The sequence below is a fragment of the Vanellus vanellus genome (assembly GCF_965231255.1).
Source record: "Vanellus vanellus genome assembly, chromosome: 5".
NCBI lineage: Eukaryota > Metazoa > Chordata > Aves > Charadriiformes > Charadriidae > Vanellus > Vanellus vanellus.
The window spans coordinates 49,560,599-49,577,648 of NC_138910.1; the positions used below are offsets into that span (position 1 = coordinate 49,560,599).

Sequence of the window (17,050 nt, forward strand, 5' to 3'; positions counted from 1 at the left end):
TGAAAACTATGTGAATGCACGCACGGCGCTGCCCAAAAATATTTTTTCTGGGGCCCTGATTTTCTAAACACAGCAGATCTGGAACAAACTGATGGCCACCACTCTCACTGATGGCCACCACCCTCCAGGAAACAAATGTTACCCATCACAACCCATTGCTATAGCAACACCATTTAGAAGAGGTCATATAAACCTGGTTAACAGAAACGTTACCTTTCAGAGTGAGCGAAAGTGTAAGCAATGGGAGGCATGAAGAATAGTGGCACTCATCAGATGTTGCAATGAAACAGCACTTCTTTACTGGACAACCTGGGTCTGCCCATCCCTTTAAATCTGCAACATAATAGGTGTCCTTCTGAAGATGTCCTATGCTCATTCTTCATAACGGGGTTAAGGCTGCTACAGCAAGGAGACCGCTCCAGCGGCTGGCAAGTTTGAGGACATGGCCATGGCAGAATCAACCATTTCAAAGATAGTCTGGATCCACATAATGAACTGAATGTTGCTGATGGCAAGTGATGGATGTGTGAAAGCCCCAAAGCAGTAGTTTTATTGATGTAACCAAGAAATAAAACTCATTTTGGCAGCTTATAGCAGATAAGTGACACCAGGATGTTGTACATGTCCTTGCAGCCCAGCTCATCCCTGGCACCCCCAAGTCTCCCACCACAAGGGACCTTCTGAGCTGCAACGTCTTCCTGCAACTCCAGTCCTGGGCTGCTTCTGCGGGCAGTCACACTTCTCCTTTGGGGTTTGTTGAGAAGTAGCTTATCTCGAGCTATTTTCTGTCTGCTCACCCGCTATCCTTCCCGCTGCCGCCACACACACACACACCCACTCTGAGTCAGCCTCTTGGAGCTGGAGTTTCTCCTCAAGTCTGGCAGTAGACCTTTATCCTGCCTCCTGGGACTCCCTCAGTGCGGAAAATCAGGGCTCCTGCCGCACCGGCATCATCAAAGGCAGCAGCAATGAAGACTGGACTTCGGTCTCTCCTTTCAACCAGATGGGTGCGTGCCTTGGGCTTCTCAAGGCAGGCTTAGGGCCAGCACGCTGAGCCGCCTTCCCTGTGCCAGGGCAGAGGTGTTTCCCCAGATATGGCACTATTCCCAGACAGAGAATCTGTTTTATAACTCAGGATTTAAAGCACGGGATTATTGGTTGATCCTTTAAAAAAAAAAAAAAATTATATATATATATATATATATATATGTACACATGCACACCCTCCTTGCTCAGGAACTCATGGGCTTCCTTCAGGAGATGTTGCCTTCTGGCACGTTTTGGTTTTACGGCTGTTTTTGGTGGGTCTAGAGGCACAGTTAGACAGCTGGGGTCAGCCCTTGCTGAGGGGTGGCAAAATTCCTTGTGTCAGCCAGGGCCACCAGGAGGAGAGGACATCATTCAGGCAGGGGCTCTTGCCGGGATGAGTAGAGGAGGCAGGGGAGCAGGCAAGCAGTGGGACATCGGGGACCAGGGGGGAGCACAGCCCTGCCCGGGTCACAGCGGTGGCGGTGAGCAAGCAGGGCAGGGCAGGGCCAGGCAGCAGCGGCGGCACAGCAAGGAAGTGCCATCATGTCTGGCCTTGCCTCGCCTGTGCCCTGCCCATACCAGCAAGGGGGTGAGACAGACAGACAGACGGAGATGACGGAAGAAGGCAGTGCCATCCCACCACCTTCCCCTCTCTGCTTCTGGGCTTTGCTGGGGACCTCGGTGGGATTTTATTTATTTATTTATTTATTACACAGCATTCCTGATTTTTCTCAGATGGGGGCACATGGAAGGTATTGGTCCAGCAGCTAACTAGAAAGACTAACTAACCATAATGTGGTCCAAGATGTCAAAGTTGCAGATTGGGAGCACAAGACACCGCCAGCTCAGCATGACAGATATATGTCCTCTTCTCCTTCCTCAGATCCACACAGACATGCTAGAGCTGCCTCCTCCAAGCAGCTGCTCACAGTTCTTATTAACTCCTCACAATACCTCGTCCTCCCCAGACGTGAGCCAGAACCTGGCTCAGCAGCCCCATGAAGTCAGGTCCTCTGAACTTCAGCCTTCCCAGAGCAGCCCATGAAGACCCCAAGCCACCCTCCTCAAACATCTCTCCCACTTTGCTGGGAAAAGCACCCCGACTATTTTTACCCAGCTGCAAAGACCCCCAACTGATAACCACTCTGTCTAAGTCCTTCCCATTGCCAGCTGCTCCTCAGGCCTCCCTTGCCTGCTGCCAACCTCCTGCGTCTCCAGAGAGCACATGAGAGATGGTGGAGCTTGAACTTGGACAGTGAGAAATGCCACTGGAAACCAGAGGAGAAAAAAAGCGCCCGGGGCATGGCTTGGTCACTCCTCAGCAAGGTCTCTCCTCGTCCACCTTGAGGTCCAGCTCAGCCCACGCTGAGCAGAAACACCCCCCTGATATGTTCTGACTAGACTTCAAAACATCAATAAAAACACTTCAGCAAGCTGGAAGCAGTTCTTTTGCTCCCTTGGGTCTGCTCCTCCCTGCAGCAGATTGTGGCACATGTTACCCTCAAACAACTCTGGTTTCAGACTGGTGTGACACAAGAATTTCAGAGACTCAGCATAGATCTACAGAAGCCTACAGCTTCACCTTTATTTGGTATTTCACCCAGGCTTCACAGGACAAGCACTGATGCTGTGTGACCCAAAGGTAAAATAAAGGGTGCATATTCGCTTCCTAAGCCAAATGTTTTAGCCCGAAAATGAGAAGAGGCTCCATGTCAAGCTCTAGCCCATGTAAGGTCAGCACCTTCCCACCACCCAATTCTCTGCTCTCTGCTACCTACAGTCCAGCTGCAACATCAGACAGATTTTACCAGCCAGGATTTGCTCAACAGTAGTGTTGGCCATAAAAAAAAAAAAAGGGTATTTTAGAAAACAGATGCATTAGTGGCAATTATAGTTGAAGAACAAAAAGCTGAAGCTAGACAAACTGAAATAAAAAAAATAATGAACTTACCAATTGAGAAGGGATTAGCTCTGATGCAAGTTAATGAGACGTGCATTTCTCTGCTGAGAAAAAATAAAAGAAATCCAGTCTGCAGCTGTAAGACAGGTGTGATTGCAGAAATGCCTAGTCTGTTATCACAGTAATCTGTCCTGACATTAAAAATTTGCTTAATTCAGGAATAAAATTTATCCTGGGCTCTGGCAAGTACGACCCACAGAACAACACAGAGTACACAGATTCATGGCAGTTCCCAGTAATTTCAGCTTCTTTATTTAGGGTTTTTGTTTTTCTTCCCAGAAGCCCCATCCTTTTCCACGTGTTCAGCTGAAAGCAGAAAAGATTTTACCCTTATGTTGCAAAGAAACAGCCCCCCAATCCTTCAAGGCTTTCCAGGACAACACAGTTCCAACAGCATCAGCATCAACAACATAATCTTACTTTTTAAGGCCTGGAAAACCAACAGCATGAAGCTCATTGTAGCCATGGCAATGGAGCAGTAGACATGAGGAAAAACCAAAATCACAATGGCCATCTGCAGCCCACCACGTGAATTTCCAAACCTTCCCTTTCTACCACCTCAATCCAGCTCATCTGATTAATTAAGCAAGAGGTGAATCTTACACTGAGACACATCCCCATGAACACTCCCCCTCGCCCCAAAGCAATATGCAAAAGAAAGCCAAGGTATAAGGGGTTACAAATATTCAGACTTTATTATAAATAAGAAATACTGTTTTATACATAAAAACTGCAAGTGTTGCATTTTGTTCACTGCCCCAGACAGCAAGACCACAGATTAAGGCAAAAAGCTGGAGTGAAGGCACGTACTGAGGGGGCCACAGTCAGGAATAAGGTGATGAAGGGACTGTCACGCATTACCCGTGACATCCAGCACTCCACCAGCACCTGGTGCATCATCACATTACGTAAAGGAAATAACTGGACTTATACAATGAATAATGGCTGTAATGCAGTAGTGATTAAGAGATCGCTTATAAAGATTTTTTTTTTATTTAAAAATAAAATTCTGTTAAAAACAGCTTAAGAAAAAAAAAAAAGAGCGAGAAGAAAGCAGGAAACCTTAGGCCTGAGGTCAGCCAGGGCATGCGTGCATCTTCGCATCTGCTCTTCTCACAGCCTTGGCAGAGAGGTGACGCGGTTACAGCCAGCCATCTGACCAGAGCAGCCGGCCAAGACACTGACCTCAAAGTCCCACACACGTGGGTGAGCACAGGTAAGCTCTCCTCCAGGTACTAGGTAAGTTTGCAGGCATTGGGAAATCCCAAGCTGGTAAATTGTAAGGATCTCTAAGAGAAGGGGAACAAGAGCTATGCGGGGTTTGCTGGGAACACCCCCTGCCCAGCAGCACTGCTCCCATGGGTGCACCAAGCCTCCCGCCTCACACAGTGGTATCAAGATGTCCCCAAATCCAGCTCTCTGACCACCTCAACGCTGGGTCCGGCCTCCCGACAGCGCTACAGCTCCACACAGCCCAGCTGCAAAGCCACAGACCCTTCCCTCCTCCTGGCACAACGTCCCCAGGGACAAGGGCCACAAAACGGGGTACCGTCAACACCACGCATTGGGGCTGGCTTTGGAGGGAGGGATAGAAAGCATCCACCCAACGGGCAAAGTGGTTATTGCTGATGCCCATACAGGTGCCGAGGATACAGGAGAGGGAAGAAAGCAGGAGCTCAGGTAGGACATCTACCAATCTCTAAGGGGATAATATGGAGAGAAGTGATATATGGTGCAAGCACCCTGATGGCTATAGGGGAAAGCACATAGAGGAGGCCAGGCTGTGCCACTCTGGAAATATGGCTGAGTATATTTACACACACATACGCACACACAAGAGACTTCCTCACACTATAATCATGATAAAAAAAAAACGGAAAAAAAATCACATTCACACAAAAAATATAAATTTGAAATAATTAATAGCACCAGTGTGTGTCAGATAATAATTTCTTCCCCGCTACGCAAACGTACGAAGTTGCATAGTGTTTAAGGATAGATATATACTGGATCTCCAGGAGAGGGCGGGGGGGATGCCAGGCTGGAGGCAAGGAGGAAGCCACAGAGGATGCTCTCATCTCAGAGGAGGGCCGGAGGAGGAGCGAGGGGCTCCCTGCCACTCCCACCCAGCACCAGCAAGCAGCTGGGAGGCACTACCAGGGAAGGGAGCCTGCCGGGGAGGTGGCAGTCACGGTGTGAAAGGCAGAACTGCCACCTGAGCCTGGCCTGAAGTCCCTGTGCGGTGGTGACTTTACTATGACTAGGAGATTGGTAGGGAAAAAAAAAAAAAATAAAAAAGGAGGGCACCAGTAAACTCCAGCTCTTTCTGCCAGCTTAAAAACAGGCAAAAGGCGAGAGCAATGCCAGGAGATATAAAAATGCCACTGTCCTTAAGGAAAAAGACCGGGAGAAAGACCTTTACATTTCCACTTGCATTTCCCCTTCCTTCCCCATCCAAAGACACTGAGCATGAAGGCCAGTGCAGGTGTCAGAGCTCTTTGGATGGCAGCTCTTCCCTTCAGCAAGACTTCTGCTGCTTGAACAAACTAATCTGCCAATCAGACATTCATAGCCTAAAAAAAAAAAAAAAAATATTCTCTGGCAATTCGATAGCAACACCTACAGATGGGAACACAGCTCATGGCTTCAACACTCCCCAGCCTGGACTACCCAAGCAGGTAGTCTGCTTACAGACCGGACCCAAAACTTCTCCACAGACCAGGAGCGGGGCTGGCAAGACCTACCACTCCACCAGTATCCCATCTTCCCACAGAGCTCCTCTCAGAGGCTGCGTTTTTCTCAGAGCAATGCATCATCACAGAAAGCATTTCAGAAAGAGGCTTCAGCTATTTTGTCAAAGGCTACCAATGCTGTCGATTGGCCACTAGTTAATGATAAAAAAAAAAAAAAAAAAAAATTCACAGGGTTAGAATTGGGAAGAGGGATCTGAATGAGTGCAGCTATACTGGCCATTACAGTAATACTTTGGTAGCCATCCCCTTCCTTCATAGGGACAGAGAGCTCTGGGGCCAAGGATTTTACAGTTGAGGGGAGAAAAGATGAGAAAGGTAGGGTTAGTTTTGCCTTGCTGTATACAGCTCACATGGTTATTTCTGAACCACAGTATAAAGAGTCCAGAGCATCTCTCATCCTTGCACTAATCAAAGGGAAACTGTGTCTGAGAGAGGGGCAAAGGCGGAGTGCTCAGGAAGACAGTTTATATAAAAAAAACCCTTTGATGCCCAAAGACGGATATTTAATTTGCTTCTTTAAAAAAAAACAAAACAAAACAAAAAACCAACAACCAAAAAAACCTTTCATCTTATCCTGATTTGAAAAGAAAACAGTGGCTGTGAGCAGCAAAGAGTTGGGGATTTGAAGAAGGTAATGTGTGTTAAGGCACTCCATAGCCAAACCACCGCTCCACGGCTCACCAGGGGAATACTCCCCACCCCCAGCGCACCCTTAGGGTTTCTCAATGGACGGGGTGTTAAAACAGCCAGACGGCAAGGTCTTCTTGATGTCTTCCAGGTTGCTAATGTCCTTCAGGATCTCTTCAATGTCCCTGTTGTAGGCCTGTATCGCATCATCTTGCTTCCTGGCTTCTCTCTCAAGGAAAGAAACTTTCTGGTCCAGGTTGCTATCTTTCATCTGTTTTTTGGTACTGTTCAGGGTACCCTCAATCTCATTCAGTTTGTTCAAGTCCACTGTCTCCAGTTGCCCTGAAAAGCCAAAAGTAAACAGCAAAGCCCATTAAAAAAAAAATACTCTGACACACTGTTTTTGGGTGCTTACGCAGCTGAGCCCATATGCAGACAGAGATCTCTATTAGGCCATCTCTGCATTAGACGCAGCATTTAAAACAGGACCAACCAAACGAGTTATACCTTCACTGCCTCAACAACAGTCCTCAGCTCACAGAAAAGTGCACAACAAGCTTTGAAGCCACCCCAGGGGAAAAAAAAAAAACCAAAAACAAAACCAAAACCCCAAAAAACAAGACCCTTGCTGAAAACACGCAAACCTCATTTCTAGAAGCAAATGGACCCATTTGATTCGTGGCACAGCACCATCAGGGTAGCCAGCACACCAAGCCAGCTGCCAGCACTGCAACGTCAGGCAGCAGGAAACACAGAATCACAGAATGGTCAGGGCTGGAAGGGACCTCTGGAGATCATCTAGTCCAACCCCCCTGCCAGAGCAGGGTCACCTACAGCAGGTTGTACAGGACAGCATCCGGGCCATGTTTTGAGTGTCTCCAGAGTAGGAGACCCCACAACCTCTCTGGGCAGCCTGTTCCAGTGCTCTGCCACCCTCAAAGAAGTTCCTCCTCATGTTCAGATGGAACTTCCTACATTCAAGTTTGTGCCTGTTACCTCTTGTCCTATCACTGGGCACCACTGAAAAAACACTATTCCCATCCCCCTGGCACCCTCCCTTTAAGTATTTGTAAGCATTAATAAGATCCCCCCTCAGTCTTCTTTGCTCTAGACTAAAAAGACCCAAGTCCCTCAGTCTTTCCTCATAAGAGAGATGTTCCAATCCCCTAATCATTTTTGTAGCCCTTTGCTGGACTGTCTCCGGCAGATCCCTGTCCTTCTTGAACCAAGGAGCCCAGAACTGGACACAGTACTCCAGATGCGGCCTCACCGGTGCAGAGTAGAAGGGAAGGATGACCTCCCTCAACCTGCTGGCCACACTCTTCTTGATGCACCCCAGGATGCCATTGGCCTTCTTGGCCACAAGGGCACATTGCTGGCTCATGGTCATCTTGTTGTCCACCAGGACTCCCAGGTCCCTTTCCACAGAGCTGCTCTCCAGCAGGTCAGTCCCCAACCTGTACTGATGCATGGGGTTATTCCTCCCCAGATGCAGTGCCCTACACTTGCCCTTGTTGAATTTCATAAGGTTTCTCTCTGCCCAACTCTCCAGCCTGTCCAGGTCACGCTGTATGGTGGCACAGCCTTCCGGCATGTCAGCCACCCCTCCCAGTTTTGCGTCATCAGCAAGTTTGCTGATGGTACACTCTATCCCTTCATCCAGGTCACTGATGAATATATTGAACAGGACTGGACCCAGTACTGACCCCTGAGGGACACCACTCGTTACTGACCTCCAATTAGACTCTGCACCACTAACCACAACTCTCTGAGCTCTATCTGCCAGCCACTGTTCAAGCCACCCCACTGTCCATTCATCTAACCTACACTTCCTAAGCTTGCCTCTAAGGATGATGTGGGAGACAGTGTTGAAAGCCTTGCTGAAGTCAAGGTAGACAACATCCATTGCCCTCCCCTCATCCACCCATCCAGTCACCCCATCATAGAAGGCTATCAGATTAGTCAGACATGACTTCTCCTTGGTGAATCCATGTTGACTACCTCTGATAACCTTCTTTTCTTCCAGATGCTTTAAGATGACACCCAGAACAAGCTGTTCCATCATCCTTCCAGGGATGGAGGTGAGGCTGACTGGCCTGTTGTTTCCCAGGTCATCCTTTTTGAAGACTGGAGTGACACTGGCTTTCCTCCAGTCCTCAGGGACCTCACTTGTTCTTCAGGACCTTTCAAAGATGGAGAGCACCCCAGCAATGAATTCCCCCAGCTCCCTCAGCACTCACGGGTGCATCCCATCAGGCCCCATGGACTTGTGGATATCCAGTTTACCTAACTGATCTCTAACTTGCTCCTCATCAACCAAGGGAAAGTCTTGCTTCCTCCAGACTTTCTCTGTTACCCGCAAAGCCTGGAACTCCCGAGGACTGGCCCGAGCAGTGAAGACAGAAGCAAAGACGACATTCAGCCTGTCACCATGGTACCTGTCTCATTCAACAGCGGGCCCACACTTCCCTAGTTTTCCTTTTGTCTCCTGTATACTTAAAGAAGCCCTTCCTATTGGCCTTGACATCCCTCACCAGGTTCAATTCCAAGGCTGCCTTGGCTTTCCTTGTTTCATCCTTGCACACCCTGACAGCACTCTTATACTCGTCCCAAATGGTCAGCCCCTTCTTCCACCTATTGTAAACTCCCTTCTTCCACCTGAGCTTTTTCAGGGAGCTGAAACACTCAAAGGCATAAGGCACATTAAAGACAGTCTTACCTAATTGATCCAGCAGGTTGTTAATGACGGCAAGCAAGCTGTTCACAGAGTTCTTCACTTTTCTTGCATTGTCTTCTGCCTCCTGGGCAGCCTGCGAGGCCTGCATGGTATAAAAAAAATGAGAGCTCAACAAAGCTATAGGGATTACGAAACTGCCTCCTCTCCTTTTCACATCTGCCCCAGCAGTTAGTCACACTCATCCCTAGCACCTCTCTCCAGGATAACACCCCCGAAGATCTTTATCACAGCACTGGCAAAGACTGACAGTCTTCAAATAATCAGTTTTCTGATTATTTCAGGATGGAGATCCCCAATAGCCAAGCACGATTTTGCATGAAAAGTCAGTACAGAGTCAATAGGGTTGCAGCCAGGTTTCAGTTAAAATAAAAGGGAAGTGTTGCATTAAGAAAACCGGCTCTCAAATTCCAGCGGGGAACCTATGCTAATGCCTCCTTTGGGAGTCTCATGTTTTCAGTCCCACTTAAAACTTGGAAGAGATTGAATACTGGCTGGACCCAGTGCTGTCTTTGCAGGAGGACAGCAGAGAAAAAAGCTTGCACTGCCAGGACAGCAGGGAGAAGGCACCTTCTTGCCACTGCTGCCACCTGCCAGTATTTCTTACCATGCCTGCCATCATCATATCCTGTTCAGCATCATCCTGCTTCCGTTTCAGTTCTTTTTCTGCATCCTGTAGTTGCTTCATCATGTCATCCACTTCTCTGGCCAGCCCCGTCACATCAGCAAAAGTCTTGTCAGCTTCAGCTTTGGTAGCAGCTGCGCTCTACAGCCAACAAGAGGAATAGTATGGAAAAAAGGTGGTGAAGGTGCAGAACTTCCTTCAATCCTTTTCATCAAAATGTACCGATTTCCTATCATGCCACGTTTTGCATTCCCTGGTGGGGAATACAGCAGGAAGCATGTGGGGTTCACCATGAAATACTGGAACAGAGGAGTTTACACAGTTACACACCAATATCTCAGGGAGGGTGGCTTCAGAACCGCAAAGGACTCACCTTCTGAACAGAACCAGCGATTTTCTCAGCATCATCTGCTTTAGTCTTGGCTTCACGTGCATCAGCAGCAGCATTGCCAAGTGCCAGCTCCGCCTGGCGTGTCTTATTGTTGGCTTCAGCAATAGTCTGGGTAATGGCAGGAATCTTTTTCAGCGCCTCCTCTGCTGCTGTCTTGTTATCATTCACTCGCTTATCAAAATCTAAGAAAGGGAAAAACAGATTCTTATGTCTTGCTGCAGAAGAGCCTTGGGATGCTTCTTTGACCAAGCTACCCAGGCTTTGCCACCTTGACATTCTGGGGCGTGGGCAGTATATGCTTGCAGCTCTCCCTATTACAAATCTTCTGACACTAAATAAGGAACTTATACAAATGTTTTCAGTGACTAGAAATCTCCTTTTGTTTTTTTTCTTTGAAGAAAAAAATAGCCAAAAGAACCCACCCAACACTTAGGTACCGGCAATAACATGACCAGTTTAACCAAGATACCCTACAGCCAAGTGACTTGTCACACAGGAATTGAAGGATTCACCGCAAGCGTGGTTTTTTTTTTTTACCTTTCAGGTTGCTGAGAATGGTATTAGCCTCCTGTAGTGTCCCATTGCCCTTCCGAGCAGCTTCTTCAGCCAGGGCTTTCGCTGCATCTGCTCGAGCCAAGAGCTGGTCTGCAGTCTAAAGAGACATGACATGCATCCACATATTCTTACCTTTCGAAGGATAACCATCTAGGTGTATCAAAAAGCATTGGTCAGCCTGAAACACCAACACTATACAGAACAGCGTTCATCCCTGAGTGGCAATGCTTCCTCCAAAACCAGGTGAATTTTGGTACTTTTGGAATACTGTTCTGAATACAAAGATGACACCACACCTGGCAAACATCCCCTATTCTCCCATGTAGCCTCAGTGCCATTGCTTTTACCAGCTTTTTGCATATCCTTTCCAGGACCATTCTTCAGTATTCTTGCAAGTAACAAACAGCGCTAAGATAAGACTGAATAAGACCAAATCTATCATATGTGGCCAGCTACTTGTTTTCCTTTGTTTTTTTTTTTTCCAGGGAACAAAAGCCTGCACAAAACAGAACTGACCTGCTGCTCTGTCTTCCCTTTCTCCAAGAGATTCTTTACTTCTAGCTCCTTTCCTTTCATGTCTTCTCTCAAGTCCTCATAATCTTTTAGCTTCCTGGCAATTAGCTGATCTAACTCCTCCGCTTCCTTCTTGATCTTATTTGCTTCATTCTGCAGATGGAAATCAGAAACAAATGCAGATTCCTGAATGTTAAAGAATTTCTGAACAGGTGGCAAAACACAGTGTAGTTTTTAACAGTCAAACAGGCAGAAGCTATGATGGGTTCCCACCTCTTACAACTACAGTTGTAACACTGCCTTCAAAGCTCTGAATACCATGAGGGTCAGTATAATGAAGGACGAGGTTGCAAACAGTTCCACGTGCAAGAAAATCTACTGCACTACAGTGAGCACAGGAGAGGGAGCAGCTCTGCAGGCTTCAGAGTGAACTGAAATTTCTGCACTTCTCTGTTCAAGGCAAGATGTTTGGCAGATATTTCACTGTTTTTTGGTCCTTCAAAGATTGGAGGAGGTGGGGGTTTACATATTTAGTTTCCTGCATAAAAGCTGAAATGTGCAAGTCTGGATTATGCCTAAGATGGACAAAAATTCCACAGACTGTTCTTATGCAGAGAAACCTTAGCAGAGCACATACAAGGTATGTCAGCAACCTATCACACTGCTATAATGCTTATCCTCATTGACCTTTAGAAAACTGCGCATGATGCTTCTGGCACATACCTCTAGCCCCGTGGAATCCACGATAGGCAGACTGGTGAGATTAGCATAGATCTGTAGGGCTTTGTTTCCAGCTTCCTCTGCCTCTGCAAGCACCTTGTTGGCTTGTTTCTCTAGGTCTCGAGAAATGTTCCTTGCTTGATTATACCTGAAAATCCCCAAGGATCCAGTTACGCTACGGGTTTTTTTTGTAGAACTGAACTTATTAAGAGAGTAGAGAGGTTAAGAAATTGAAAGACAACTCCCATAAAACCCAAAGCATACAATGCTACACAACGTGACTTAGTTTTAAGCACTGCTCTAAAGCCAGGAAATAAAAACAATTTTCTGTTACTGACTCACTTCTGGTTGAGCTCATCAATGTCATTTGCAGTTTGGTTTTCTCCAGCTAGGGTCTTCAGCAGCAGTTGATATGCTTCTGTGGAAGTATCATTTGCTGCCTTGGCTATGCGAACAATCTCATCAGCTTCTTTTTTGTGTCTGGACAAGATTACAGAAGAAAAATAACACCATTAGAATTGTTAGCCAGTGGTTTCTATTCTCAGTTCCAGACTTTATTCTCTTACTTTTTCCTTCCTTCACCCAGATTTTGCATATGGAAGATGCTGAAACATTGGCAATGGAAGATACTGTTTGAGACCATCTCTACAGCCAAAGCGTCACTCCAGCAGTGCCCATGAGATCAGCTGCGACAGTTGTACATGTCCCTTACTTACATATCTAGTGTTTGCCCTCAGTGATACATAGGCATGCACACCCACAGTGCCAGTCTCTTGCTCAGCAAAGGGCGTACGTTTTATATCAAGCAAATTACATTTTGCTTCTCCCTTGTAGGGAAGAGCAGGTCCCTAATGCGGGCCCATGAAGAGCGTGTCTTGCCACAGCATACCTTTCAGCCAGCTTACGGGCCTCTTCTGCCAATAGAGTCATGTTGTTCGGGTCCCCACTTGACTCTGGAGGTGTAATGGACTGGAATAAAAGAAAGAAAGAAAAAAATCTTAAAGGTCTTTTTTCATCTTTTATTCATCTTTGCTTTAAATATTTATTGTCATGATCTAAATGCTTAGAGACGTGTCTAACCTACTTCTGACTTTGCTATATTTTTTTCTTAAGCCCATGCAGTTTCCACCACTGGTTATCCCTTAAAAACAAAGGTTCTGATATTTATTTAGGGATTCTTACATTGGTTTCTTTGAGCAAGGGCTAAGACACAATCTATGACAGATACTAGTGATCTTCCTTCATTTATTTCCCATGATCTTGGGTAGGGTAGAAGGCATTTCCATAGCAAATTTGCCATATGAAAGAGAGAACAAGCAGAGAAACACACCAGAGGGCACAGAAAGGAAAGGCCGTCTCCTAACCATATGGGATCTTGGCAGCACACTCACCACATTGTCAGCTGCCATCTTTGCCTTCTCAAGCATATCAGAAGCTAAGCTGATCAGGTCCTCGGTGTCCTCCACCCGCACCCGGGCTTGCTCCGCCAGGTTCTCTGTCTCCCGCACTGTGCCCTGGATGTTCCTCAACCTGTTGAGCTGACTCGCTAGTGTGCTGTTTATGTCTTTGAGACGATCCATGAGTCCCTGATCTACATCTGAAACACATGATATGAGAGGAAGCAAAATTAATTACAGCAGGAAGAGAAGCTGGAGCAGCAGCTTACCACTGCAGGGAACAAGTTGGTAGGATAATCCCCTATTGAAAGGGGACCAGCAAAGCCATTTCATAAGTCAGCTTGAGATCAAAGTCATCATCAGAATGTGCACCAAATATGAGAAATGAGAAGTCATTAACTACTAATATGACAATCCTGCTGGGTGTTGGAACTGATTCGGATGGGGGATTTTGTGTTCAGAATCATGTTTCACCTCTAACTTTAAAAAACACAGCAGAGCTGCTCCTCTGAAACATCTGCTTTCTGAATTCTCTTTAGCTTAACTCCTAGAAGGTAAGCAGAGATGAAGGAACAGTGTGGCTGTATTTTTGCCTCAGTCTTCACTGGCAAGGACTGCAGCCACACTGCCCATGACGCAGAACGCAAAGACGAGGAGAACCGCCCACTGGAGGTGAAGATCAAGTGCGAGACCACCTGAGGAATCTGAAGGTGCACAAGTCCATGGGACCTGATGAGATACATCCACGGGTCCTGAGAGAACTGGCAGATCAAGTTGCTAAGCCAGTAGCCATCACATCTGAGAAGTCCTGGCAGTCTGGCAAGGTTCCTGCTGACTGGAAAAGGGGAAACACAACCTCTATTTTCAAAAAAGAAAATAAAGAAGACCCAGGGAACTACAGGCCAGCCAGTCTCACCTCTGTGCCTGGCAAGATCATGGAGCAGATCCTCCTGGAAACTATGCTGAGGCACACAGAAAACAAGGAGGTGATTGGTGACAGCCATCATGGCTTCACCAAGGGCAAGTCATGCCTGACAAATTTGGTGGCCTTCTGCGAAGGGGCTGCAGCAGCAGTGGACAAGGGAAGATCAACTGATGTCATCTACCTGGACTTGTGCAAAGTGTTTGACGCTGTCCCACATGATATCCTGGTCTCTAAATTGAAGAGAAATGGATTCGACAAATGGACCACTCAGTGGATAAAGAACTGGCTGGACGGTCGCACTCAAAGAGCTGCGGTCAACAGCTCGATGTCCAAGTGGAGAGCAGTGACAAGTGGCGTTCCTCAGGGGTTGGTACTGGGACCTGTACTGTTCAACGTCTTTGTTGGCAACACAGACAGTGGGGTCAAGTGCACCCTCAGCAAGTTTGCCAATGACACCAAGCTGTTTGGCGAGGTAGACACAGTGGAGGGGAAGGATGCCATGCTGGACAGGCTGGAGAGGTGGGCCCAAGCCAACCTCATGCAGTTCAACAAGGCCAAGTGCAAGGTCTTACATCTGGGTTAGGGCAATCCCAAGCACAAATACAGGCTCGGCATGGAATGGCTGGAGAGCAGAGAAGGACCTGGGGGTGCTGATTGACGAGAAGCTCAACATGAGCCAGCAATGTGCGATTGCAGCCCAGAAGGCCAACTGTATCCTGGGCTGCATCTAAAGAAGTGTGGCCAGCAGGTCAAAGGAGGTGATTCTGCCCCTCTACTCCACTCTCGTGAGACCCCAGCTGGGGTACTGCATCCTGCTCTGGAGTCTCCAACATAAGAAGGACATGGACCTGCTGGAGCATGTCCAGAGGAGATCCACGAGGATGATCTGAGGGCTAGAGCACCTCTCCTATGAGGAGAGGCTGAAAGAGTCGGGGCTGTTCAGCCTGGAGAAGAGAAGGCTCTGGGGAGATCTTATTGCAGCCTTTCAGTACCTAAAGGGGGCCTACAGGAGAGGTGGGACAACTTTTTACTAGGGCACGTAGCGATAGGATGAGGGGGAATGGCTTTAAACTGGAAGAGGGCAGGTTTAGATTAAACATTAGGAAGAAGTTTTTCACTTTGAGGGTGTAAGGCACTGGAACAGGTTGCCCAGAGGTTGTTGAGGCCCCATCCCTGGAGGTGTTGAAGGCCAGGCCGGACGTGGCCTTGGGCAACCTGGTCTAGTGGGAGGTGTCCCTGCCTATGGCAGGGGGGTTGGAACTCTGTGATCTTCAAGGTCCTTTCCAACCTAAACCATTCTATGATTCTCTGATTCTGTATGTTATTGCCCACTTTGGGCAATGGTGGCTACTCCCAAGCCAGACAGTCTCCATATGCAACAGCTAGAAAGTGTGCAGAATAGTAAATCTACCCCAAACTCCTCCCCAAACCAAAGGGATGACAAAAGCTAGCAGGATAGAGCCTTGGTTCTCCAATCTGTAGGACCTATGAGCCCCCTTAAACTTCCCCAAATCTCTAGACCACCAGGTAACTCTTGCAGCACATCTTAAGCATTGAACATGAACATTTGACACATTTAAAAAACATACTACAAACTACTACAAGTAGAAAACCACAAATGGTACAGGTGTGTACAGATGTTGCAAGGGTAGTTTTTGTTGCATTTAACTTGCCTCTTAGTCAGGGAAGAGCGACAAAGCTGGTGAAGGGTCTAAAGCACAAATCTTATGAGGAGCAGCTGAAGGAACTGGAGTTGTTTAGTCTAGAGAAAAGGAGGCTGAGGGGAGACCTTATCACTCTCTACAACTACCTGAAAGGAGGTTGTAGAGAAGTAAGGGTCAGTCACTTCTCCCTAGTAGCAAGTGATAGGATGAGAGGAAACAGCCTCAAGTTGCACCAGGGAAAGTTTAGATTAGATATTAGGAAAAGTTTCTTCACCAAAAGGGTTACCAAGCTGGAACAGCCTGCCCAGGGAAGTGGAGGAGTCACCATCCCTGGAGGTATTTAAAAAGATGTGTAGATGTGGTGCTTAGGGACATGGTTTAGTGGTGCACTTGGCAATGTTCGGTTGACTTGATGATCTTAAGGGTCTTTTCCAACTTAAATGATTCCATGGTTCTAAGAGGTGGAAAGAAAGACGAAAAATACCACCACAAAACTCAAGCCATTCCCTCACCTTTCTCAAATCCTCACCCTCCTACCCCTCCACATGGGACTATTATCTCAGCACAGATGCCAAGCAGGCAGCATAAAGCTACCTCAGCAAAAACTGAGAAGAGCTTCAGTGATCATTCCCACTGGCCGGAATCCTCCTAAGCAAGTGCATTAGATGTGCGTCAGCTTTTTCAAAAAAAAAAAAAAAAAAAAAAAAAAAAAAAGTGAGTGTCACATTGCTTAACTTCCCGCTCACAGATATTCAATGGTAGAGGTGACAGTACAAGAATCATTTTGAAGCAGAGTTTAACAGGAAAAATAGCTACAGACCACCACAACAGCACATTTCAGAACATCATACACTTTATGGCGGGATAATTAAGCTTGCCAGGGGGATTTTGAAGCCTTCGTTCTGATCGCTGATAATATCCAAGCAAGAACTGCTTTATCCAGATGTCTGAGCAAATTTATAAGCATAATAAATACATATATTGGAAAGTCTTCTGCTTGTTTAACAAATAAGTAGAAACCTCATTTGCATCCGGAGAAGAGGGTAACATAAAACACATATCTGTACATAGCTGGAGGCAGATCTTTACTTTGCATGTACAACAGAGACCACTGGGAGAACAACAGGGATAAAAGCACAGCTACCATTGTTTTGCTA

The 17,050-nt window shown here is 47.0% G+C and overlaps 1 protein-coding gene across 1 annotated transcript in view; it reads right to left on the reverse strand.

The window, feature by feature from the left end:
• Positions 1-3,658: 3,658 nt before the first annotated feature.
• Positions 3,659-17,050, reverse strand: part of LAMC1 (laminin subunit gamma 1) — a gene marked incomplete at its 5' end in the record, with an annotated part of 72,617 nt that continues 59,225 nt past the window's right edge. The window contains 10 exons of the mRNA XM_082483620.1: positions 3,659-6,711; positions 9,089-9,188; positions 9,711-9,869; positions 10,102-10,301; positions 10,657-10,771; positions 11,191-11,340; positions 11,911-12,055; positions 12,250-12,387; positions 12,797-12,876; positions 13,299-13,504. Coding sequence (XP_082339746.1) covers positions 6,455-6,711; positions 9,089-9,188; positions 9,711-9,869; positions 10,102-10,301; positions 10,657-10,771; positions 11,191-11,340; positions 11,911-12,055; positions 12,250-12,387; positions 12,797-12,876; positions 13,299-13,504 — 1,550 coding nt within the window. The 3' untranslated portion in view covers positions 3,659-6,454. The remainder of the gene's footprint in view (positions 6,712-9,088; positions 9,189-9,710; positions 9,870-10,101; positions 10,302-10,656; positions 10,772-11,190; positions 11,341-11,910; positions 12,056-12,249; positions 12,388-12,796; positions 12,877-13,298; positions 13,505-17,050) is intronic.